This window comes from Lagenorhynchus albirostris, chromosome 2 (assembly GCF_949774975.1).
Source record: "Lagenorhynchus albirostris chromosome 2, mLagAlb1.1, whole genome shotgun sequence".
Lineage (NCBI taxonomy): Eukaryota > Metazoa > Chordata > Mammalia > Artiodactyla > Delphinidae > Lagenorhynchus > Lagenorhynchus albirostris.
This window is the reverse complement of record NC_083096.1, coordinates 151,017,282-151,043,597: the sequence shown is the minus strand read 5'-3', so window position 1 is coordinate 151,043,597 and position 26,316 is coordinate 151,017,282. Positions and strand designations below refer to the sequence as shown.

At 47.4% G+C, this 26,316-nt stretch overlaps 1 protein-coding gene and 1 long non-coding RNA gene across 2 annotated transcripts; one reads left to right on the top strand and one right to left on the bottom strand.

Annotated features, from left to right (window-relative positions):
• Positions 1-9,612: 9,612 nt before the first annotated feature.
• Positions 9,613-20,633, bottom strand: LOC132514866 (uncharacterized). The gene is made up of 5 exons (XR_009538958.1): positions 19,801-20,633; positions 14,247-14,688; positions 11,466-13,016; positions 10,538-10,624; positions 9,613-9,876 (listed from the first exon to the last, which is right to left on the bottom strand). It is a non-coding gene; the product is annotated as an uncharacterized LOC132514866 (long non-coding RNA).
• Positions 10,320-23,703, top strand: MPL (MPL proto-oncogene, thrombopoietin receptor). The gene is made up of 12 exons (XM_060140322.1): positions 10,320-10,398; positions 10,552-10,684; positions 11,025-11,203; positions 11,720-12,018; positions 12,420-12,582; positions 12,839-12,965; positions 17,152-17,333; positions 17,496-17,638; positions 19,547-19,706; positions 19,900-19,996; positions 22,078-22,165; positions 22,380-23,703. The coding sequence occupies exons 1-12, from the start codon at positions 10,320-10,322 to the stop codon at positions 22,665-22,667; spliced, it is 1,938 nt and encodes a 645-aa protein (XP_059996305.1). The 3' UTR covers positions 22,668-23,703.
• Positions 23,704-26,316: the final 2,613 nt, after the last annotated feature.

The following is a 26,316-nucleotide window of genomic DNA, read 5'->3' as shown; positions in this document are numbered from 1 at the left end:
TGGAGCTGAATTTAAGAAGAAGAAATTAACTGGAGTAAAGGGGAGGCTATGCATGCTAGGGGAGATGGGATTCTCTAGAATGAAATTCCATTTCAGCTCTACTGCAGGGATATTTCCAGGTCTTGGATGTGGAGATTAAAAAGTTATCTCTGGTAGGGACCAATATATAAACAAAGATGCCCCTGTGGGGTGACAGGTATGTAAACAAACAATAAAATATAGTCGTGTATGCTATAAGAGAGGGAGACGGGACCTGTGGGATACGTAGAAAGGAGATGCAGTCGGGAAGGCTTTTCTAGAGAAGGTAACATTTTAATATGGGCCATGATGAAGAAGCAGGAGCTTAACAGAAGAAAACACCTGGCAGAGGAAACAGCACCTGTGACATGTGGTATGTTCAGGAGCTGCAAAGAATTCCCTGTGTCTGGAACAAAGGGAGAACATAGCTCCATGAGGGTAATGACCGCAGAGAGGTGACAGGGGCCAGCCCATGCTGAACCTTAGAGGCAATATTAAGGATATGGGTCTTTATCCTAAGGGCAAAGGGCAGCCATAGAAGAGCTGGGTGCAGGGGTGTGTCATGAGCAGATTTGCATTTTTGAAAAGATCACTGGTTACTCTGTGGAAGATGGATTATAGAGGAACAAAGTGACATGCCTATAAATTAGATACCTTAAACAAAATGGACAAATTCCTAGAAAGACAGGAACTACCAAAATTGACTCAAGAAAAAATAGGCAATCTAAATAGACTTATGACAAGTAAAAAGATTAAATTAGTAATCAAAAAACGACCTACAAAGAAAAGCCCATGCCCAGATGGCTTTGCTGGTAAATTCCACCAAACATTTAAAGAATAAATACAAAATTTTCACAAACTCTTCAAAAATAGAAGAGGAAAGAATAGCTCCCAATTCATTCTGTAAGACCAGTATTACCCTGATACACAGAGCAGACAAAAGATCACAAGAAAGCAAAACAACAGATCAATATATCTTATGAATATGGACACAAAAATTCTCAAGAAAATACTACAGAATCCAGCAACATATAAAAAGGATTGCATTACATAACCAAGTGGGATTTATCCCAGGAGTGCCAAGGTTGGTTAAACATCCAAAAACCGATTAATACGTCAACGTATCAATAGAATGAAAAACAAAAACTACATGATCATCTCAATAGGCACAGAAAAAGCATTGGACAAAATCCAACACACTTTCATGTTTAAAAAAAACTAAAACTAAGAATAGAAGGAGACTTCATCAACCTGATACAGGGCATTTACAAAAATCCGCATCATACTTAATAGTGAAAGACTGAATGCTTTTTCCCTAAGAAAAGGAAGGAATAAGACAAAGATATCTGTCTCCCCACTTCTATTCAACACTGTACTGGAGGTTGTAGCCAGGGCAGATGGGCAAGAAAAATAAACAAACAGCACCCAGACTGGAAAGGAAGAAGTAAAACCGTCTCTATTTGCAGATAACATGATTGTGTATCCAGGAAATCCTAAGGAATCCACTAAAAAACTATTAGAACTGATAAACGAGTTCAGCAAGTTTGCAGGACACAAGATTTATATACAAAAAGCAGTTTTCTTTTATATACTTGCAATGAACAATCTGAAAATGGAAATAAGAAAATTCCATTTACAATAGCACTAAAAATAATAAAATACTTAGGAATATATTTGGCATGCAAAACTTATACTCTGAAAACTACAAAACATCATTGAAAGAAATTAAAGCACATCTAAATAAATGGAAAAACATCTCATGTTCATGAATTGGAAGACTTAGTATTGTTAAGATAATACTACTTCCCAAACTGATCTACAGATTCAATGCAATCCTGTCAGAATACTAACTGGCTTCTTAGTAGAAATTGACAAGCTGATTCTAAAATCCATATGGAATTGCAAGAGACCCAAATCAGCCAAAACAATCATGAAAAAGAACAAATTTGGAGGACTGACACTTCCTAATGCGAAACTTATTATAAAGCAATAAAAATCAAGATAGTGTGGTACTGGCATAAGGATAGACAGATAGATCAATAGAATAGAACTGAGAGTCTAGAAAGAAACCCATGTGTCTATGATCAACTAATTTTAAACAAAGGTGCCAAGACCATTCAATGGGGAAAGAATGGTACTCAACAAATGGTGCTGGGACAACTGAATAGCCACATGCAGAAGGATGAATTGGACCTTTTACAAACACCATAAACAAACTCAAACTGGATCAAAGACCTAAATGCAAGAGCTAAAACTATAAAACCCTTAAAAGAAAACACAGGGGTAAATCTTCATTACCTTGAATTTAGCAATGAATTCTTAGATATGACACCAAAAGCACAAGTAACAAAATTAAAAATAAATGAATTAGACTTCATCAAAGTTGAAAACTTTGGCATACCAAAGGACATTATCAAGAAGATCAAAAGACAACCCATAGAATGGGAAAAAAAATATTTGCAAATCACATATCTGAGAAGGGACTTATATCTAGGATATATAAAGAAGACTTACAACTCAATAAAGATAAATATCCCAATTTTTTAAAATAAGCAAAGGCCCTGAATAGACATTTCTCCAAAGAAGATATACAAATGGCCAATAAGCACAAGAAAAGATGTTCAACATTATTAGTCATCAGGAAAATTCAAATCAAAACTGTAAGGAGAATTGGGGTGGGGGAGGGAAGGATTGGAAGTTTGGGATTAGCAGACACAAGCTATTATATATAGGATGGATAAACAATAAGGTCCTACTGTAAAACACAAGAAACTGTATTCAATATCCTGTGATAAACCATAATGGAAAAGAATATATATATGTAACTGAATCACTTTGCTGTACAGCAGAAATGAACACAACATTGTAAATCAACTATACTTCAATAATTTAAAAAAAAATACTATAAGGAGATGCCACTTCATATCCACTAGGATGGCTATAATCAAAAGTCAGATAGTAACAAGTGTTGGCAAGGAGAAATTAGAACCCTCATACATTGCTGGTGGGAATGTAAAATGGTGCAGCCTCTTTGGAAAATAGCCTAGCAGTTCCTCGAACAATTAAGCATAAAATTTCCATAGGACCCCGCATTTCCATTCCTAGGTGTATACCCAAGAGAAACGAAAACATATGCCCACACAAAACTGTACTTGAATATTTATAGAAGCATTATTCATAATAGCCAAAAAGTGGAAACAACCCAAATGTCTATCGACTGATGAATGGATAAACAAAATGTGGTATATCCATAGAATTGAATATTATTTCAGCCATTAAAAGGGAATGAAATGCTGATGCACTCTACAACATGCATGAACCTTGAAAATACCATGCTAAGAGAGAAGCCAGTCACAAAAAGACCACATGTTGTATTTGTTTGTATTTCATTTACATGAAATGTCCAGAATGGACAAGTCTTTAGAAATAGGAGGTAAATTACAGGTTGCTTAGAGTTTGGGATTAGCAGATGGAGGAATAGGAGGGCAAGAGCTAAAAGATACAGGATTTCTTTTTTTTTTTTTTTAATATTTATTTATTTATTTAGTTGCGTCGGTTCTTAGTTGCGGCAGGCAGGCTCCTCAGTTGCGGCTCGTGGGCTCCTTAGTTGTGGCATGCAAACTCTTAGTTGCGGCATGCATGTGGGATCTAGTTCCCGGACCAGGGATCGAACCCAGGCCGCCTGCATTGGGAGCGCAGAGTCTTAACCACTGTGCCACCAGGGAAGTCCCAGGATTTCTTTTTGAGGAGATAAAAGTGATCTAAAATTGACTGAGATTTCATATATCTTTATATCATAAAGATTTCACACTTTAATTGGGTGAATTGTATGGTATGTAAATTAAATTCCAATAAAGCTGTTAAAAAAGAGAGAGAGAATGAAGAAGTGATGGTGTGGTGGTGAGCTGGAAGAAATACTTAGGTGGAAGAATGGCCAGGGGTTGAATATGGGCGTGGAAGGAAAGGGAAGGAGTCTAGGATTATTGCCACACTTCTGTTTAGATGACTGGGTTGCTGGAAGTGTCAGTCACTGAAAGAACAAAAACAGCTGCTATGTACATGGTGCTTAATTGCCAGGCACGGCCCAAGCGCGTGGCACATATTAATTCCTTTCATCTTCAACAACCCTATTAGGTAGCTACTATTATTATCATTCCCATTCTACAGAAGAGACAACAGGCTCAGAGAGGTTAAGTAACTTAGCCAGAGTCTGGCAGCTCATAAGTGGCCAGAGTTGGGGTTCAAATCGAGACATTCTGGATCCAGAATCCTTCTCGTAGCCACAGTGCTGTGGTCCTTCATGGCACAGGGGAAAGGGCCCGACTGGGGTATAATACCAGCTTGCAAATCCAACACCAATACTTTGATTGCATACTGCACGCCAGGTCCTGGGCTAAGGGCGGGCCCCAAGGGCATTCTCCCCCAACAGAAGAGCTCACACATCCACTGTGGCACCATAGGACCTAGGACGCCACTACAAACAAGGCAGAGAACTTCAGGCCAAAGCACCTAAACTCTCAGCCTCACCTGCCCCAGCCCTGTCTAGCTGCAGTCCTCACTGCCTCACTCGGCAGCTGTATTCCCACAGGGGATGACCTGGGTTGGGCAAGGGTTGGAACAAGAGACCTACTCAGCAGCACAAACTTGTTTCCAGGGAAATGATGGAAGAGGGAAGGCCGAGGCACGCCTCTTGAAGCCTCATTTGGCTGGCGGCTGTGGGAAAGGCGAACCCAAGTGCTTTGTCCAAGAGGCCTCACTGCAGCCTGCCAGGACTGCAAAAACGGAACTCCCACCCGTCAGCCCTGAGTCATTCCCCTCTCGGCCCCAAGGAAGGGGTGATTTCCTGCCTGGCCCTCTGGGCAGCTCAAGCTCCTCCCACGGGCAATGCATCTCTTATCTCACCCCAGGCCCGCTCCCAGAGTCTGGCCGGAGTGGTCTGGTCCTCATGTTTCCTCAGCAGGAAACATGGATTCAGGGGTCAGAGAGAGCCCAGCAGGTCAGGAGGACAGAGGGCTTATCAAATTGGGTCCCCTGTAGCTCTCGCTTGGGGTCGCTGCTGGGCACCTAGGGGCCCTTTTCCCATTTACTTGAATAAAACCTCTCCTGATGCCTGTTCTGAACCCAGCCTCATCCTGTGGGAGAGACTCTGGCCTGGTGTGGCCCTGTGCCAGGCACATAACGTTAAAAAATGAATAAAGTGGAGAAAACAGTAGTCCTAGTCAGAGGTGTTCGTGTAGTAGTTATAAGATCAGGCTTTGGAGTCAGACAGACCTAAATTCAAATCTCAGTTCCCCTTAATAGTGACTTTGGACAACTCAGTCAATCCATCTCAGCCTGCGTCTTCTCTTCCGTAAGGTAAGAACAAGGGCACAGAATGGAATCCTCGTGGGATGTAATGAGACAATGCATTAGCGTACGCTAGCAAATAGCAAGTGCTCTTTTTTATTATTATTTTTTTTTTGCGGTTCGCGGGCCTCTCACTGCTGCGGCCCCTCCCGCCACGGAGCACAGGCTCCGGACGCGCAGGCTCAGCGGCCATGGCTCACGGGCCCAGCCGCTGCGCGGCATGTGGGATCTTCCCGGACCGGGGCACGAACCCGTGTGCCCTGCATCGGCAGGCGGACCCTCAACCACTGCGCCACCAGGGAAGCCCAGCAAGTGCTCTTTAATGGTAGCTGGTGGGACAGGGAATCAGGGAGGAAGAGGCTGGCCCACTCCCACCCGACTTTTACCCCAGGATGAGTGAGCTAAGATGACAGTCCCCTCTTGGCAGGGTTCACATCTTGTCTCGCTGAGGGGGAGGTGTGCACAGATATTTATGTATAAAAGCACCCTCACAGGGGCACACAATCCTGGGGGGACTCAGAGGAAAGAAAGATTGTGTGTGTGTAACCCAAATGTCCTCAAGGCTTGCAACGCTTTGGTGTCACCTTTTCCCTTTACATCCAATCAGGATAGCCCAGTCCCTATTCCGATCCTCTGGGAAGTCCATGCCCTCATCTATCTGACTAGGACTCTAGTACATCCTCATGATCACCCCTCAGTCTGAATTCCTGCTCTTGCTAAATTCTTGGTTACTGGATTGCTCACCTTCTGTGGCTGCCATCCTCTCTTGACTCCACAGGTATCATTACCTTTCTCCCTTTGTTCCTAAAACACCATGAATATAGGGTTTTGCTACAGAAGGCCTCTACTGAGTGTTTGGGGATGCTTTAGGGAAGCTAAGCTTTCACAGAATAGGAAGTAAACTTAAAACTGAGTATTAAGCATCACTGTTCTGAAATTTTCCTCCAACAGTCCTTCTACTGGAATTTCTCACTGGTGAAGATTTCTTTCCCTCAGGCTGCTATCTTTCACTTGCTAGCTCTCCTCCTTTTTTCTCTGGAGTTACCACAATACACTCCAAAATTCTCATTAATTTCATATTTGGCAAATTTAGCTCTCTAACTCCTTCCTATGCCCAAAGTGTCACCAGGTTGCTTCTGATCACAAAACAGTTACAAGGCCTCTGAAAGGAATGTGAAATTGCATTTTTCTTTTTAAGTTAGGCTTTTTTCCCCATTACATATAGTTGGGGGATAAGAGTCCCAAGAAGTAATGACTTGAATCACAAAGACAGCTCCAACAGGGTGAGAGTTTGGAGGGTTCTGTGCTTGGGGAAGCAAGGAAGCAGGGCCTGTGGCAGGGTTTGGGAAAGAGTGAAGGGAGCATCATGAGGGAGAGAGTCCAGGAACAGGAAGATGAGAGGTTTAAGGACTTTAGTTCTAGCATCGAGAGCTGAGCCTTGGTCCAAAGGATTTTAAGCAGGGAAAGAATAAAAGCAAATTTGAGCTTCAGAAAAAGTACTGAATAAGGAGAGACCATTTGTCAACTATGGGAATAGCAAATATAACACTGAAAAAGGTGTGGGGAAACCACAGTGCTCTGACACACTGCTCCAGGCGTCAATGGAACAATGGTTCTGGAGAGAAGCTTGGCAACGCTGGGAAAGAGACGGGGAGATGGAGAAACCAAGTGCCCAGAGCTACCTCTCCCTGGCTTTCTGACTGGAAGAAAATGACAGATGTTGGGAAATCTGGGAAAATTGGGAGGGAGAGGGCAAGGGCACAGGCATGGGCCCCTGAGAGCCCGATTCTCTTCCCACTCACTGTTCAGGGATATCACATTAGTAGCTTGAAATTGGCCGTGTGGGAGTATTTATACCACAAAGAGCAGCAAATGCTACCCAATGGGCTCCCATCCCCCAGCCCCAGAGAGCAGTCCAACAGCACACTACGGCCTGAGCCAGTCCGCACCCAGCAACCCCTTGAGTCCTCTCAGCAGCAGCTGCACAGAGATCAAATACAGACTTTGATACGCCAGGGCTTTGGCCTTATATCCAAACAGAAAAGCCTAGGCCTGCTGACCTGGGCTGGACCCATCGGCCCCTGACCAGAGAGTAGCAGATCTAAGTGATCTCCTTTCACCTAGGGCTATTCCAGTCTCTGTTTAATATTCTAAAAAAGCAAAGGATTGGGGAAGGCATCTCTTTCCAGCTGTGTGGAAGCAGAAAAAAATGGCAAAATGACAGGGACAGGTAGTTGGTCGTCCTTCCACGCAGAAGCAGAAAGGCCCCAACTCAACTCTCTGATGGTAGTAAACCAGCCCCTTGTCTTGTGGGCCCTCACCCCTAAACACTATTATGCTGCCTCCCTGTGAAGGTCATAGGACTTGGTAAGACCTGGATGCAGGCGTAGAGGGAGAATGAAAATTTGAGGATAACGCCCAGGTCGCCTACGGTGAGATGCAAACATAGGAAGGGAAGATCCGATAGGCTGCATGGGAGGTAGGAATAGCTCTGTTTGGGACACGGTGAGCTTGAAGTGCCCATGGAGCAACAACTCAAGATGTCTAATAAGTAAGTGAGAACTTGAAGTTCAAAAGAGTGATAAAACCTTGAGAGTTACTGGTATATAGATGGAACTGAAGCCATGAGAGCACTCGGGGAATATGAAGGGGGAAACAAGGACATCTGGGGAACACCAACATTTAAGAGAAAGAGCAAAGAGAGAGAGAAACTGGGAGGGAACATTACAGAAGCAGGAGGAAACCAGGAGAAGGTGACACATTGCAGAACACAAGGAAGGAGGAGAGTATCAGCTGCAGAAAGGTTGAGCATGAGAAGGATTAAGATGAGAGACACAGTGAGGTTATTGTGGCTGGTGGAGATGGGATCTAAGTAGGCAGGGGCCGGATCAGGCAGGACCTTGTGTGCCTCTAGGAGGTGTCTGGATTTTATTCTAAGTGCAGTAGGAAACCGTTAGGGGTTTTAAGCAGGGGAGTGAAGAAATCTGATTTGCATTTTAAACGTCTCACTCCCGTTCTGTGGAGGATCTGCCGGAGGGGGTTAAGAGTGGAGTTAGTTAGGGAGTTACTCAGTGATCCAGACTTGGACGGACTAGGATGGTAGCAGTGGAGGTGGTGCAACTTCAGGGTGCATTTTGAAAGACTATCTGGCAGGACTTGCTAATGAATTGAATGTAGGGTAAGAGGAAGACAGGAATCAAGGAGCACTGAGGTTTCTGGTTTGATCAACTGAGTAGATGGTAGTGCCACTTACAGTGTGGGTAAGACTAGAGGAAACAAAACAGGTTTAGGGGTGGGAACCAGAATCAAGAGTTTTACTTTGGCCATCGTTAAGTATAAGATGCCCATTAGACACATAAGCAGAGATGCCAAGTAGGCAGTTGGTGATCCAGATCTGGACCCCAGGAGGGGGAGTCGCAGCTAGAGATATTTTGAAGCCATCAGCACATACACAGCATCAAAGCCATGGGACTGCATGAACATTAGAGTTGTTTCCCCTCTCACTTGACCCGGCAGAGGTTGGGTGGCCCTTGATTGGGGTCTGGGAGAGGCGTCCAAAGTCACCCCCGTTGGGCAAAGGAAGCTGGTCCTTGGAACTTGAGAACTGAACAGGAATCGGGACAAACCTAGCCTCAGGGACTTCTTGCAGAGAAATGGTGCGAGAGAAGCTAAGACTTCACAGGGGAGCTGTAGGTTTCCATGTCCCTCCTCCTACCCCTTCCCACAATTCTCTGTTAGTAGCATTAATTCAGGAGGAAGAGAGAAAAGTGATATTAAGGATACTAACTCTGTAAAGCCAGGAAGGGGCGCCCCAGCTGAAGCCAGAGGGGCTAAATGTGGGAGTAAATATGGTCTACACTGGCCCCATGCCCTGCAAGAGTCAAAGCTCCTGAGAATCGGCATAAAAGCTACCAGTCAGAGCAGTCCCAGGAGGGGGCCTGGGCTACAGAGAAGGGATCACACCCACTCTTCCGCTACTAATGTGAAGATGAGCTCAAGCTGGAGGACTGAGACCAACCACCCCTTGATTCTGAGCCAACCTGATAAAAGTACCGAAGACCAGAGCGTCTCAAGCTTTAATATGTATTCGCATCATCTGGGAATTTGGAGAGAGTGCAGATTCTGTTTTAGAAGGTCTGGGGCGGGGCCCAAGGGTCTGCATTTGTAAGACACTCCCAGGGAATGCTCTTGCTGCTGATCCATGGACCACACTTTGAGTAGCGAAGGATGAAAGGCAGCTGTGGAGGGTCCCCACAATGGAGGCTGTTGTGTAGTTCCAAGGAGAACGTGTTTATTTGTGCACAAAGTGACAGAACCTATTAGAGTGGAAATAGCCACCATTTTGTCACAGTTGCAAGGCAGACAGTCGTTTCTTGGCAAATTACACCTTCCAGCGGCACTGGTATGGTTGTCAAGCACTTGGGTTCTGAAGCTTGATGTCCTGAGTTTTACCTCTTAGGAGGTGTGTCATCTTAGGCAAGTCTTTATTTGCATCTCAGTTTCCTCATCACTCTAATGGAAATAATAAGACTATTGTGAGGGTTAGCTGAGTCAGTAGATATAAAATGCTTAACACATGGCAGCGTTGTAAGTAGCACTCAGTGAATGTTGCTCTCCATGCTCATGATACACCCTTCCACAGCAGTGAACATGGACACACACAGAGGCTTACTCTGCTTTTGGTACATGGTCAAAAAAATGTAACCCCCCCATCTCCCTCCCACCAAAGGTCTGTATCCTCTCTTTCAAATTCTTCCTACCCTCCTGCCCACTCCCACACCCCCTCCCCTGGCCCCCGGCCCCAGTGTGGTCTGGATGGGCCCCACAGGGGCAGGGACAGGGACAGGACGTGGGGCTGTATCTGACAGGAACCTGAGGGGCTGGCCCGGGAGGGGATTGGGGCCCGGCTTCCTGCAGGGAGGATGGGCTAAGGCAGGCACACAGTGCCGGAGAAGATGCCCTCCTGGGCCCTCTTGGTGGTCATCTCCTGCCTCCTCCCGGCCCCCCAAAACCTGGCACAAGTCACCAGCCAAGGTGAGGTATGTGGAGGGTGGAGATCACCTATACCCAGGAAGAGGGAGCCCTGGGAGGGGGATGTGCAAAGTAGGAGGCTCCCATTGGTCCCCGGCTCTTGCCCACAAACACACCAGGGAGGACCCAGAGCCCAACTCACCAGCTATTCCTCAGATGCCTCCTTGCTGGCCTCGGACTCAGAGTCCCTGAACTGTTTCTCCCGAACATTTGAGGACCTCACTTGCTTCTGGGATGAGGAAGAAGCAGCGCCCAGTGAAATATATCAGCTGCTGTATGCCTACCCAGGGTATGTGCTGCATCATATATATCATATATATGTACCATGTATGTACCACTCCCCTGTATCTGTCCTGTACATACCACAGCTGAGCCCCATTCCAGTAGCTTCCCTGCCTTTGGCGCTATCAGAGGACTCCTCCAAGTACATGCCCTAAGTAGCCACTTAATGAGCAGATGTGCTTTGGATACACCCAGCTCACACCCTCTACATAACCCCTAATCCCACCCAGGCACTGAGAAGAAAAATGGCAGTACTGGAAATAGAACTTCGGTTTGGGCCCAGACCTGGGTCCTCAGGGCTGAACAGGTGGCCGTGTGGGTAGGATGGACTTCTCCTGTGCCCACAGGGAGAAGCCCCGTGCCTGCCCCCTGAGTCCGCAGCGTGTGCTGCCCTTTGGAACCCGGTACGTGTGCCAGTTTCCAGCCCAGGATGAAGTGCGCCTCTTCTCTCAGCTGCACCTCTGGGTGAAGAACGTGTTTCTGAACCAGAATCTGACCCAGCGGGTGCTCTCTGTGGATAGTGTGGGTACGGACCATCCTCCTGTCATCCTGGCCCCCCCGTTTGCTGCCCTCAGGCCAGCTCCTAGAGTCAGACTGAGCTGTGCTCTTTCAAGACGATGTGGATGTCCCCCCACTACCAGACCCCCAGAGGCACCTCAAGACCCCCTTCTCATTCCTCTTAGCCTCAGCATCCAGAGCTAGACTTCATTTCACACCAGAGACACCCTGACCTTCCCATCATTAACCTATTCATTGACTCACTCATTCATCAGTTACAGAATACCTACCATGTGCCAGGCACTGTGCTAGGTGGAAAGGATGCACAGATGAAGAGAGGTCCCTGCTCTTGAGGAGCACCGAGCCTAACAAACCTGCAATGAGGTCACTGTTCTGAGGACAGGAGAACAGGATGAGGAGCCTTCCTGCCCTGCCCCCGGGGCTGCCCTCAATCCAGCCTCCAGCATCCCCTCTCCACAGTCCATGGGTTGAGCTGTAGACTGTGGCCCCCAAAGAGTTCTCACGTGCCCTGTCTCACCTTCAGGCCTGCCAGGTCCCCCCAGCCTCATCAAGGCCATGGGAGGGAGCCAGCCAGGGGAACTTCAGATCAGCTGGGAGGTCCCAGCTCCCGAAATCAGTGAATTTCTGAGGCACGAACTCCGCTATGGCCCCAAGGATCCAAGGAACTCCACGGGTCCCACAGTCACACTGCTGCTGTCCACAGAAACCTGCTGCCCAGCTCTGCGGAGACCAAACCTAGCCCCAGCTCCGGACCCGTCTCCGTGTGCTCAGCCCGTGATGCCCCACCAGGATGTACCAGAGCAGACCCCCACAACTAGAGAAGTATCCTGGCCTTCTTCCGCTCCACCTCCTGATCTCCTGCCCACAATTCTGCCCCCAAGAAAGGATAGGCCATACTTCGGGGATTCCAGACTGGGTTGGTCCTTAGAGAGTTAGTATAGGCTCTGATTAGGAGCCATGTCTATTTAGGGATCTCCCACTTTGGGTCATTCATACCAACAAAATTGAGAGCTTCAGGCCTCCAAGTTCATGGGGATTTCCCTAAAAAGCCCTGCACTCCACCCGAAACCCACTGACCTGGCTCCCAGTCTGTATGCATATCTATCCAGTGAAGAACTGAGTGTCTCTCCACAGGCATGTTGTGGGGCTTCAGATATAAGAGGTGGAGGCTCTCTCGGCTGAGAGGCAGACCTAGATTCTGAGGCTGGGATTCTTCTCCCAAGGCTCCGTCTCTGACAGTGAAGGGTGGAAGCTGCCTCCTCTCAGGGCTCCAGCCTGGGAACTCCTACTGGCTCCAGCTACGCAGCCAACCTGATGGGGTCTCCCTCCGTGGCTCTTGGGGATCTTGGTCCCTCCCTGTGACCGTGGACCTGCCTGGGGATGCAGGTGAGTCAACAAAGGAATGGGGAGATGGGGAGGAGATAGAAAAGATCTCTAGAGAGGCCTGGGCTGGATATGGAAGCTCTGCAAACCATGGTCCTTCCTGATGACCTCAAACTTGCCACTGGACAGAATGAACTATGTTCAGGGAGAGAAGACAGAATAGGAGTAAATGTTCCAAGTTACGTGTGTAAAGATGATCTGGACACCCTATAGAGTAGGAGCACGTGGGCTCTGATGGGACTTCCTTCTCTGACCCCAGTGGAAATTGGACTGCAATGCTTTACCTTGGACCTGAAGAATGTTACCTGTCAGTGGCAGCAACAGGACCATGCTAGCTCCCAAGGCTTCTTCTACCACAGCAGGGCAGGGTGCTGCCCCAGAGACAGGTGAGAACTGAACTGCTGACTGAGCTTGATGTCATGGGAGAGAAGCACAACCTTGCAGAAAGAAGGGAGAGATTGTCCTGGTCCTCTTCACTCCCCTCCCTTGTCCGCCAAACCAAACAGCCTCCATGCTCTCATCCTCCAATGGGTATTGTATCTTTTCAACCTCTCTTCATACTCGCTGGGAATGCCTTGGTTTCATGCAGCTATAATCATGTCACCTGGACCATTCCAACAGCCTACATTCTCATCTACCTCCGATTTACCCCCCATGCTGCTGACAGACTGACTTTTGTTAAACTCAAACTTTGCATGGCCTTTCCCTACTCAAATATGTACTGCAGCTTTTCACTATCTATCAGATCCAATCAAAACTTCGCCTGGCCTTCAAGAATTTCCACCAAACACCTCACTGACCTGTTACTTCCTTCATATCAAGTATATAACCAAGTCTTACTGATTTTACCTGTTAAACCTCTCTAGAATCTGTCCACTTTTCTTCTTCACTGCCATCATCCTAGTACAAGCCATCATCATCTCTCACTCAGGCTATTGAGAAGTCTTATTAACTGATCACTTCTTGGGTCCTCCAAAACATTCTCCACACAGAAGCTGGAGTGAGTTTCTAAAAGTGCAAAAAATAGGGACTGCCCTGGCGGTCCAGTGGTTAAGACTTCGCCTTCCAATGTAGGGGGTGCGGGTTCGATCCCTGGTCGGGGAGCTAAGATCCCACATGCCTCGCGGCCAAAAAAACCAAAACATAAAACAGAAGCAGTATTGTAACAAATTCAATAAAGACTTTAAAAACGGCCCACATCAAAAGAAATCTTTAAAAATAAATAAAGAAATAAAAGTGCAAAAATAAATACATCCTCTGCTTAAAACTCTTCCAAGGTCCACAGCTTCCATTGATCTTAGGACAAAGAAGAGAACACTACTGTGACCGTGTAAAGTTCTAAAAGGCTCAGCCCCTACCAATGCCTTCAGTTTCATCTTATACTATGCTGCCTTTTGTGCTCTGTGCTCCAGTACTGGCCTATTTTGGTTCCCCCCGACCTGCCATGTCCCCTCCTGCCTCTGGATCTTTGCACATGCTGTTTACCCAACTCTCCTATCTTTACTTAACCTTTATTTATCCTTCAGATCTCAACTCAAATGTCACCTCCTCAGGGAGCCCTCCCCTGACCTTCCTCCTTAGGTCCAATGGCACTATTATACATCCTTGTTGTACCACGTACCTCTCCTTCTTAAATACTTATAATAGTTACAATTTTACATTGATACCTCACATAGTTTTTTTCTTTTGGCTGCGTTGGGTCTTCGTTGCTGTGCGCAGGCTTTCTCTAGTTGCGGTGAGTGGGGGCTACTCTTTGTTGCAGTACGAGGGCTTCTCATTGCAGTGGCTTCTCTTGTTGCAGAGCACGGGCTCTAGGCACGTGGGCTTCAGTAGTTGCGGCACGTGGGCTCAGTAGTTGTGGCTCGTGGGCTTAGTTACTCCGCTGCATGTGGGATCTTCCTGGACCAGGGATCAAACACGTGTCCCCTGCATTGGCAGGCAGATTCTTAACCACTGTGCCATCAGGGAAGTTCCATGGTTATTTGATTGATGACAAAATTCTGTCTCAGAGCTCCAGCTGAGAAAGGCTGATCTTGACTATACATGATCCATGAGGGCAAAGTCAGTGTCTGCTTTTACTCACCAATATGTTCTCAACTCACACGGTGCCTGGAATACAGTAGATGCTCAGTAAAAAAAAATTGTTGAATGAATGAATAATGAAAAAAACCACTATTAACAGTTTTAATGTATTCTTCCAGATTTTATATGCATTTACATATGTCTATACACAATATTCAATTTTCAATATAAATTGGATCACATTACATGTATGATTTAGTAACTTACTTTTTTACTTAAAAATATGTCTTGGAGATCATTACAAAAAGATGTAACTCATTCTTTTTAATAACTGCACAGATTTCCATAGTATGGAGGGGCCATGAATGGATCAAAAGGTGGCAAAACCGAATTCACACGTTCCCTACCAAAACCTGCTCCTCCTCTTCTTGTCCATCCTGCTATCAAATCAGTTTTCCACCCTGAACTTCTGCCATTTCTACACCCTCCATATCCAATCAGAAACGCTTGTCATTTCTACCTGTACAGTATCCCTTGAATCCATCTATTTCCCTCTACCCCAACTACCACAACCCTACTTTCAGATCCTCATAACTTTGCATGTAAAATACCATAACATTGTCCTAATAAATTTCTCTGCTTCTAGTGCACCCTCACAAGTCCTCTCTTACAAACTGCAGTTAGAGTGACTTTCCTAAAGTACAAAGCTAATGACGACAATTCCTGTTTAAAATCTTTAAATGTCTCCATCATTACTGCAAGATTAAGTTTACGCTCCTTAGAAAGGCAGTAAGGCCATCCATGACCTTGGTCTGCTCACATTTACCACTCCCCACAAGACCCTCTATGCTAAAAGCATTCTGCACCACTTAATTTCCCCCAGAGTACCATCTCTCTTATCTGTGCACAAGCATGTGCCTGGGATGTCTGTCTGTCCCCTTCGTCTGTCCTGTTTAGAGTCCAGGACTCAGTCTAAGCACTGCCTTGCACGGGAACTATCCTCTGACCCTCCCCATCTGGGTTAGATGATCCTCCTTGATATTCCCAAGCCAGCCCGTGCACATCACAGAAAAATATCATCTGTTTGTTTTTCTACCTTTCCCATTGAAATGACAGGTCCTTGAAAATTATTACTCTGTGTATTCATAGGGCCTATCACAGTGCCTGGCACATAGTATCAATTATTTGTTGAATAAATTAGTAAACATAAAAATATATAAAATGATAAACAATTTTAGTAATAGCTAGTCATTTAGGGGTTATAATCAGGAAGGAGACAGGATTTCATTGTTCAATTGTTCAATAAACAATTATCGAAGGCGACTATGTTCCAGGCACTGGGGATAGAGTGACAAAACAGAAAAGCTTCCGGCATTGTTGGGGCTTCCATTTTAGTCGGGAGAAGGGAAGGGGGGGTGAGAAACAAGTAAAGAAATAAAGGAACAAGGTTATATGATAGAGACTAAGTGGGAGGGTGGGGGAGGGGTGCTAATTTCACCTGAGTGGTCGGAGAAAGCCTTGCCAAGGACGCGACAGGTGAGCTGAGACCCAAGTGGCAAGAAGAAGTGAGTCACGTGAGATCTAGAGGCAGGGCAACCCAGGACAAGGTGAGCTGCAAAGACAGTTCATCTGGTATGTCTGCTGCACAGAGAGAAGGCCTGTGTGCATGAAGGGTGGTAAACTGGTGTGAGAATTGTAGGAGATGAGAATGGGGAGGGAGGGAGGAACTCAACCGTATGGAGTCCTATAGGCTCTGGTATGGAGTTTGGATTTTATTCCAAGGGGGATGGGGAGTCATTGAAGGATTTTAAGCAAAAGAGTGACATGATATGATTTACATTTCAAAAAGATGTTTCTTTGTGCAATGAAAAAGAAGTAAGAGTGGAAGCAGGATCACCAGTTAGAAATTTGCCTTAATCCAGGCAACGGATAATGGTTTCATCTAATGCAGCTGCGGTAAAGATCAAAATAAATGGACAGATGTGTCAGATATTCTGGACATTATCAGATCAACATTTTGGATCTGGTTGCTGTGTGGAGAGTAAACTGAAGGGAGTGGCAGAAATGGAGGCAGAAAAGCCAGTTAGGAGGCTGTTGTAATAATCTATTAATAAAATAACATGTAGAGGTGACTAAGAGGGCCGCCTGATGAGAACAGGTTAAAAACATGTTTTCCTCCAGAAAGATGAAAGCTCTTTAATCTCTGAAATAATACCATTCAAAGTAGGCATTATTAACCCATTTCACAAATGAGGAAACTGAGGCAGAGATAAATCAAGTAATTTGCCCAGAGTTATACACCAATAAGCCAAGACCTGAACTCTATAGCCCATATGCTATTTTCCTATCTCATCTAGCTCTTTTCTTAAGAAGAGGCTGGACACCAAAACAAACCTCAGAAAACCAAACATTATGACACGGGAGAGAAAGCCCTGTAGGCCCATCCAAAGAACAAGTTAGATTATAATCCAGTCCCCTGTGGGATGGGGGATATGAGGATTAGTCTCTGAGGCAAGCCTGATTTAATGACTCTATGGGACTGATTCGTAGGGACCCCGTCTGGGAGAAGTGTGAAGAGCAGAAGAGAAATCCAGGATCACAGCCCTCCCAGTTCTCCCGCTGCCACTTCAAGTCACGAAATGACAGTGCTATTCACATCCTTGTGGAGGTGACCACAGCCCAGGGTGCCATTCACAGCTACCTGGGCTCCCCTTTCTGGATCCATCAGGCTGGTAAGAACTTTCTCCCCTTCTCCTCCCACATAGTTCCCACCTCTACCATATCTGACCCCACGCCCAGGATCACCAACTCTGATACTTCTGACCCGTGGCCCTGGTGACATGATGTCTCATGCACAGAAGGGCTTAGGCCAGTCCCTGCTGATGTCCCTGTAGTGCTCATTCCCACTCCAAACTTACACTGGAGGGAGGTCTCCAGCGGGCAGCTGGAACTGGAATGGCAGCACCCATCACCCTGGGCAGCACAAGAGACCTGCTATCAGCTCCGATACACAGGAGAAGGCCATCAGGACTGGAAGGTACAGTCAAGGAACAAATGCCCCCAGACCTCATAATCAGGGTATCCCTGACTTTCACTGTATCTGTTATCAGGAGTGAAGGTGTCTGTGTATTCACGTCTGAGCTTGTTTATCTATGTTTTATCTGATTCAGCTGGTATCTTAACCTCTCTTTGGCATCTGACATGCTGACTACTCCTATTTAAAATTTTCTCCTTCCTTTGCTTTTGGGATATCAGTCTCTCCTGATTCTCATACCACCTCTCTGACTGAACCTCCTCGCTCTTTTCCTGGCTCCTCCTTTCTACACTTCCTTAATAGGTTGTGCTTCCAACAGTCCCATCCTAGACTCTTTTCTCCTCTAGATAAACATATACGCTCTCCCTAAGTGAGTGCTTCAACTCTGTGGTTTCAATGACTACACGTTAACCATCCCAAACTTATCATTCCAACACCCATATGAAAAGGAACTTCTATATCATAGGTGAATTACGTAAATTTTTGAAGTCTCAGTTTTCTCATTGGTGAAATAGGGATAAAGCTATGTACTTTCCAGAGTTACAGTAGAAATTAAATATATAAATATTTAGCATACTGCCTGGCAGATAGAAGGTGCTCAATATTCATTAAATATTAGTTTCTTTCTTTACTTTTATTCTCATTCATCACATGTATATACAACTTCTTACCAGACAGCTCTATCTAAAAGCCCCCAGGGCATTTCAGACTCAGTATATCCAAAACTGAACTCATCTTCTTCCCCAAACTTATTTTACTTTTTTACTGAAGTATAAGTTACATTAAGTAACACAAATCTTAAATATACCACTGATTAATTTGTACATGTGTATACAGCCATGTAACCATTACCCAGATCAAGACAGAGATTAATTCTAGCACCCCAGAAGCGTCTCATGCCCGCAGGTCACATACGCACACCCTCCAAGGAAACCACTACTCTGACATTACCACTCATAATTTCTGACTGTTGTTGAACTCATAAAATAGAACCATACAGCATTTCTTCCTCAGACTTACCTCTCCCGTTCCTCGTCTCTGACAATGGCACGAACACTTACCCAGTTACCCGAGTCTGGAATTATCTTTGACTCTTCTCCCTTTTCCCTTCCCTCTATTTATCAACAAATTAGTTGAGTTTATTGTACTAATAGGTCTCATGTCCCTACTACCACTGGCTTAACCTCACCTTTGACCATCCAGCCGGCCCATGCATGCTCTTAGTACACAGAACACTCTGTAACCTCCAATCAAGCAACTCAGACAGCGTTACACTCTTCTTGGTGCTCCCGTGGTACCTTACTTATATCATTATTATTGCACTAATTCTTTCTTGTAACTATTTACTTGTTTGGGTGTCTTACTCTTCATGTTTGCTAACTGATCAAGTTAATAATGTCTCCCTGCTTGTACACACGATTCTTGTTCCCCGTGCTTGGAATCTCTCCTCGTACCCCCAGCACCTAGCACAGTGCTGGCATCCTCTACTCAGAGGATGTTATTTGTGGCCTGGTCTACGTGGCTCCGAGTATCTGAGCGTGTCCGGGGTTTCCATCGGCCGACCTGGTCTGGTGCGTGCCTGGTTACTGTGTGTGTACCAGATCTCTGTCGGTTTATCGTATGTATATGTGTCAGGATGAGTAGTACTCTGTGTAGATGAGTCTGTGTGACGGGGGTGTACCGCGCCAGGCTGGGCGAGGCCGCAGGCAGGGCGAGGCTCTCTGTCCTGGTGTTCTCTCCAGCCAGCTTCCGCCGGGATGACCGTTTTCTGCCAGCGAGACTCTGTGGGGGAAATCCCCAGGGACTCAACGCGGTAGGATTTCGGTCAAACAGATGCCGAGTTCTAGAGGCCCTGACGCCGGCCCACCCGGACAGGGAGCCTGACCACCCGCCCGCTTCTCCTCTGCGCAGGTGCTGGAGCCGCCTGTCGGGGCCCATGGAGAGACCTTAGAGCTGCGCCCGCGCTCCCGCTACCGTGTACAGCTGCGCGCCAGGCTCCACGGCCCCACCTTCCATGGGCCCTGGAGCGCCTGGTCCGACCCAGTGAGGGTGGAAACCGCCTCGGAAACCGGTGAGGGCCGAGCCAGAGCAAAGGCGGTCAGCGCCTGCGCGAGCGGAGGGGCGCCGGCGCAGCGAGGGGCGGGGCCGCGGCTGAGCCGACTTACCCGGCGCCCCGGGGCGGCGAGGGGTGGGGCCTGGCGGACCGGGGAGGGGGGCTCCTGCCAGGCGTGGCCCCCCGAGATCTGACTGCTTTTGTCCATTAGCCTGGATCTTCTTGGTGACCGCTCTGCTCCTGGTGCTGGGCGTCAGCGCCCTCCTGGGCCTGCTGCTGCTGAGGTGGCAGTTTCCTGCGCACTACAGGTACCGCTCCGGTCAGGCGGGAGACGGGGCCGTGGTCCGGGCGAGGCCAGCGGCCTCTAAAGAAGCATCCCCGCGTCACTCTATGTCACCCGCTCTCCGGACAGTCCCACATCCACACCTGTGGCGTCAGCTGCTCCCAGCGCGTCTTCCCCGGGAGTCGCACTGCCTCCTTACACTCTTAACATGCCCACTATACGGGACACCCCAAACAGGCCCACCTTCTGACTCCTCATCTCAGTAACAAGGCTACTGTCCCCCTGTCACCCAAGCCGGAACACTTAGGCGCCACCCTCGCCCTTATCCAGTCTGGTCTGGTCATTCCACCTCCTAAAGCTCGCTCAAACAATAGCCCTCTTTCTCTAGCGGCACAGGCACTACCTGACTCCCCAAAACGGAGCCCCTTCTCCCTCCAATCTAGCCTCACGCAGCCATCAGAATAATCTTTCTAAAACTGCACATGTGAACTTGTCACTCCGCCTCCTTAAGTCACATTATTAGCGCCCCAGGATAAAGTCCAGACGCTAGAATGACAAGGAAGGCTGCGCAAAATCTGGCCCCTGCCAGGATTTCCACCCTCCCACCATGTGCATCAGCCTTGCCAGACTGTTGGTGATTTCCTCCCCAAGTCAAGAGATTCTACTTCTCAGTGCCTTTGCACATAATGTCCCGTCTGCCAGGAATATCCTCCCTGGATGACTAATACCCATTTATCTATAAATAACTTTCTTCCCCAACTCCTAGGAAACCTTTCCTGACCTTCCCCTATTGGCTACTTTCTTTGTGCCCCAATGCAGACTTCTTCCATAGTACCAGAAGCATTTTACTGCATTCATTTCTTTATCTGTCTTCCCTATGCTTTACTTGGTCATCCTTAAATCTATAGCACAGGGCCTGCTAAATAGCACACACTTAAATAAATGTTATTAATGAATGACTTGTTTGTGTGGGGAGACTAAGGCTGAGGAGAAATGTCATTGGAAGTTATAAACATGAAGGACAGAATCCATACCACCTCAGTCCTTCAGCTGGTAACATCTCTCGATTCTTGAAGACTCAGCTCAGAAGGTAACTCCTGCACGTGGCCTCTTTAGATGACCCTAGGCTAGATTAGATGCCCCTCTTCTGTGCTGCATCTCTCCTTGAACATGTCTTTGAGCTTTTAATCCACTCATATGTATGAGCAGACCGCAATGCAGCCTCTATGCAAGTAGCCAGCTCCAACAAAAAAGTTGGGAGAGAGGAGGGAGGTGGTGCTGCTGAACCAGGCGTACTCAGTTCCTTTTCCCCAATTTACCAGATACATCACTCCTCCTTCCCTGGAGAGATACGAGTGAGGTCACAGAAGAGGCCTGAAATGTCGTTCAGCTAAAGTCCCTCCATGTGGAAATATGAGCCTAAGGAATTGGAGGTTCCCCCAACATACCTTAATCCACGTTCTTCCTGGAGAGACCACCTTCCCCAGTAACTTAATAAAAGCCCCATTGGTTCTCTCCATTCATTCATTCAACTAATTTCTTGAGAACCTATTATGAGCCAGACACTGTTCTACACCCTGGAGCTACAGGAGTGAGCAAATAGACAAACTCTTTGCTCTCATGGAGTTTACATTCTCGTATATGTGATATATATAAGGATCTAATAAATACACAATAAGTCAAGTGCTATAAAGAAAAGTAAGCAGAGCAGGAGACAGAGAGTAATGGGGAAGGGAGGTGGTTCTGTTTTAGGGCAGTCAGGGAAGGCCTCTCTGTCAGGACGACGTCTGAGCAGAAACCTAAATGAAGTGAGGGAACAAATCAAGTGTTCCAGGCAGAGAGAACAGGAAGTGCAAAGGCCCTGAGGCAGGAGTGTTTGAGGACACTCAAATCCCTTTTTTGAACCTCCACACTGCTGAGTTCCCTCCACCACCAGAGGTTTCCTTTTCACCTATGCTCCACTACCTTACTTTACTGCCTTGACTACACTGTTACCTCTCCAAGCGTGCTCCCCCACCTCACTGCCTCCCCCCACGGCCCCCCCCTCAGGGCTCCCCTCCTAACTCACTCCCACAACTCAGTCTCCTTCTCTTCCTTCTCCTCAAGGAGCCTGAGGCATGCCCTGTGGCCCTCAGTTCCAGACCTGCACCGGGTCCTAGGCCAGTACCTTAGGGATACTGCAGCCCTGAGTCCGGTGAGTGCACCCCTGCTCTCCACCACCCACCACCAGCCCTATGTGGAGCTGGATCCTTGCCCTACCACACAACTTTTCCAAGGCCCTTGCCCACCAGCATACCATCCCTGGGCCCTACCTCCAGCCGAACCCTCCTTTCTACACAATCCAGGTCCTGCTCCCACAGGACCTGCTCTAATCCAGACCCCTTCCCCCCCTCTCCCATCTCTCCCAGCCCAAGGCTGCAGTCTCAGATGCCTGTGAGGAAGTGGAACCCAGCCTCCTTGAAATTGTACCCAGGTCCTCAGAGAAGACTCCCTTGCCCCTATGTTCCTCCCAGGCCCAGATGGATTACCGAGGATTGCAGCCTTCTTGCCTGGGGACCATGCCCCTGTCTGTGTGCCCACGCATGGCTGAGACAGGGTCCTACTGCACCACTCACATCGCCAACCATTCCTACTTACCACTCAGCTGCTGGCAGGCCCCTCGCTCCCAGTACCCTGGACAGATCCAAACCCTCTAGTCCTTCCTTCTGAACTTCCCTACCCACCCCATCCCAACACACAACCATCTCAGACCTCACGTCCTTCCCGGTTGTCTACCCTCCTAGCTGGGCTTCATAACACTGATCTTTCAGTACTGCTGCTGACATTAATCCAGGACAAGGCTCATTTGACTAAGCTTCTCTAAATTTCACCTCCTTTCTCTCTCCTCTTTAATGCCAAACTCCTTGAAAAGGAGTCTCCACTTCCTGACTCCCATTTGCTCCTCAGACTCCTTCAATTCATTCCCCTACTACCACTCTGCTAATGAAACTACTCAGGCAAAACTCACCTCAAATTTTTCTCATCACAAGATCCAATCAGATTTTGTTAATTCTCAATCCATTTGATCTCTCTGTTGTCATTTGTCATGGTGACTACTCATTTCTCCTTTAAATTCTCTCCTCCATGGCTTGCATACATCACCATCTCTCCTGGCTCTGCTAGGGCCTCTCTGAGTATACTAATAGTTAAGAGCGTAAGCTCTGGAGTCAGAGCGGGGTTCAATTCCTGTCTTTCCCATTTGCTAGCTGTATGGCCTTGAGCAAGTAAAGTCTTTGAGCCTTAATTTTCTCATCTATAAAACAGGGATAATAACAGAACCCCATAGAGTTGTAAAGAGCATTTAGTGAGATAATCTAAGTAAAGCACAGTAACTAGGACATAGTAAGTGTTTGATATGTCTAAACTATGGTAATTATTCCTTCCTAATCTTATCCTGGAATCTCTTCCACTCCTTAATTACTGCAGTCCCTCAAGAGTCCATTCTTAACAGTCTCCAATCCCATCAGTTCTCATTGCCTTTCCTATATGCTGACCATTCCAAAGTTCTTATCTCCAGCCCAGACCTCTACTACAGCACCTGTAATGGTTTATGCAAGTAACCGTTTACATGTCTGTCTTCTGTTACTAGATTGTGAGCTCCTTGAGGGCAAGGGCTGTGATTTATTTGTCTTCCCTCCAACCCCCACCCCCCAGCACCTGGAGTAGTGCTTGGTGCATGGTAGCAGGCCTTCAATAAATGTTTTCTAAATGAAGGAAATCTTTCTGGACAATGCCGCCTTAGCCCCATGCCTCTCATCCTCTCTGCCATTCACATGCAGCAGTAGATGTGCTTAGCCATTCTGATTATGGATTCCCCTGACCCATTCAAATTCTCAAGCAAACAGTATTTTTTGCTGACTCCAAATATACCCACTGTGTCAGTCAGGGTCTTGGCAGAAATAGATGATGCACTCAGTCTGGGTATCTGGATGAGAGTTTAATAAAGGACATATTTATAAAGATGAGGCAGGATTTAGGAAAACCATCAAGGAATAGTGCAGTAACCCGGGGCTAACAACAGCTGGGAGCCGGTACCCACCGCACCCCACCCTGGGCATCGAGGGGTAACGGGAGAGTAGTTATGAGACAGGGAGAGAGTAGCTACAGAGAGGGCCGCCTGGCAGGAGCTGTGGCAGAGAGCTACAGCCAACCTGTGGGGATATGGCAGGGACGGAGCCAGGGGAACAAATAGCTCATGTCTGCCCTCCCCTTCCCCCAAACCTCACTCTCTGATCTCCTGATCTCCTCCATCTGCCCTAACAAAGTACTGCAAACCTGGTGGCTTAAACAACAGATGTTTATTATCTCTTAGTTCTGGAGGCTAGAAATTCAAGGTGTCAGCAGGGTTGGTTGCTCCAGAGAGCCGTGAGGAAGCATCTGTTCCATGCCTCTCCCCTAGCTTCTGGGGGTGTCCTGGCAACCTTCAGTGTTTGGATGGTAGAAGCATCACCGACACCTCTGCTTTCGTCTTCACATGGTATTCTCCCTGTGTGTGTCTGTGTCCAAACTCTTCCGGTTTACAAGGACACCAGTCATACTGGATTAGGGCCCACCTAAATGACCTCAAGTCAACTAATTATACCTGGAGTGACCCTATTTCCAAGTAAGGTCACACTCTGAAGTACTGGGGCTTAAGTATGCAACGTATAAATTTTGGCGGGGAGAGACACAATTTAACCCATAACATCCTCCCATTGGTGGAATACAAACAGACACCAGAGCCCAAGGGAGTCCATTGACGCAGGCCATGTGAGTCAGCCTCACAGGGCACAGGGCAGAGTAGAGGATGAAGAGTGGACCTGGATGGGACAAATGGATGACATCCGGTATACTCACTTTCCATAATTCCTTCCCCAAGCCACGTTCAAGGCTCCAACTCTACTCCTAGGGACTCAAAACTAGGATTGAGATCCAAACCACTGAACCTCCCACCTTTCCACCGACTCAGCCATCATGTCCTGACCCCTTATACTTCCTAAATTCGGCTCCTCTTCTCCATCTCCACTGAGCTATTACTACAGCCTCTACCTAATATCTCTGCCTCCAGTCTCTCCCCCTAAATCCAACCTGTATGTCGCCTCCAGATTGATCTTCCTGTTCATCTCACTCCTTGCTCACTCCTTACCTCTAAATCTTTAGCTTGACCCTTCAGAACTGATCTCGTTCTCTTCTACTATTTCCCCGTGTGAGGATTAACGGTGTTAACACAATGCCATGCATATAGTAAATAGTCAGTGTTTACAGGGTTATCTTTTTTTTTTTTTTTTGCGGTACGCAGGCCTCTCACTGTTGTGGCCTCTCCCGTTGCGGAGCACAGGCTCCGGACGCGCAGGCTCAGCGGCCATGGCTCACGGGCGCAGCCGCTCCGCGGCATGTGGGATCTTCCCGGACCGGGGCACAAACCCGCGTCCCCTGCAGCGGCAGGCGGACTCTCAACCACTGCGCCACCAGGGAAGCCCAGGGTTATCTTTTTTTTTTTAATTAATTTTTAAATTAATTTTTGGCTGCATTGGGTCTTCGTTGCTGCGTGCGAGCTTTCTCTAGTTGTGGCGAGCGGGGGGCGACTCTTCGTTGCAGTGCGTGCGTGGGCTTCTTATTGCGGAGCACAGACTCTAGGCGTGTGGGCTTCAGTAGATGTGGCACGCGGGCTCAGTAGTTGTGGCTCACGGACTCTAGAGTGCAGGCTCAGTAGTTGTGACGCACGGGCATTGTTGCTCCGCGGGCATGTGGGATCTTCCCGGACCAAGGATCAAACCCGTGTCCTCTGCATTGGCAGGCGGATTCTTAACCACTGAGCCACCAGGGTAGTCCCTACAGGGTTATCTTTATTTTTAACCCAACTGGGCTGTTCCACCCGCTGAATATCACCTATATTTTGTTCCCTCCATGTCCTCTGCTTCCCTACATTCAGGTCCTTCCAGTGGGAGTTCCCCAATCCAAGCAGCTCCTCAGCCTCTAATTATCTATCTCTAAAGCCTTGTTCTCCTTCCCTCCAGCCTAAGAGGAATTGATCTTTCTCCCCTAGACTGAAAAAGCTGCCTGTGTTTTCTATCCCCTTTCTTCCTGGGCAAGGTGCTTGTTCTACCCTCTTCCATCTCCTCTGGCTCTTCACCTTCAAAGATGCATAGGCATCTTGATGCTGGCATTCCCTCCAGCTCCCATGCACTACCCTCTTCTTCACTCCCAAATTTCTTATACAAGTAGCCCATGCTTGCTGCCTCCACATTCTCCCCACCCTTCTTTCTGCAACCCCTTCCAAACAGAACCCAAGCACCGCCTCACCTGATCCCTTTCTCTCCAAGGTCA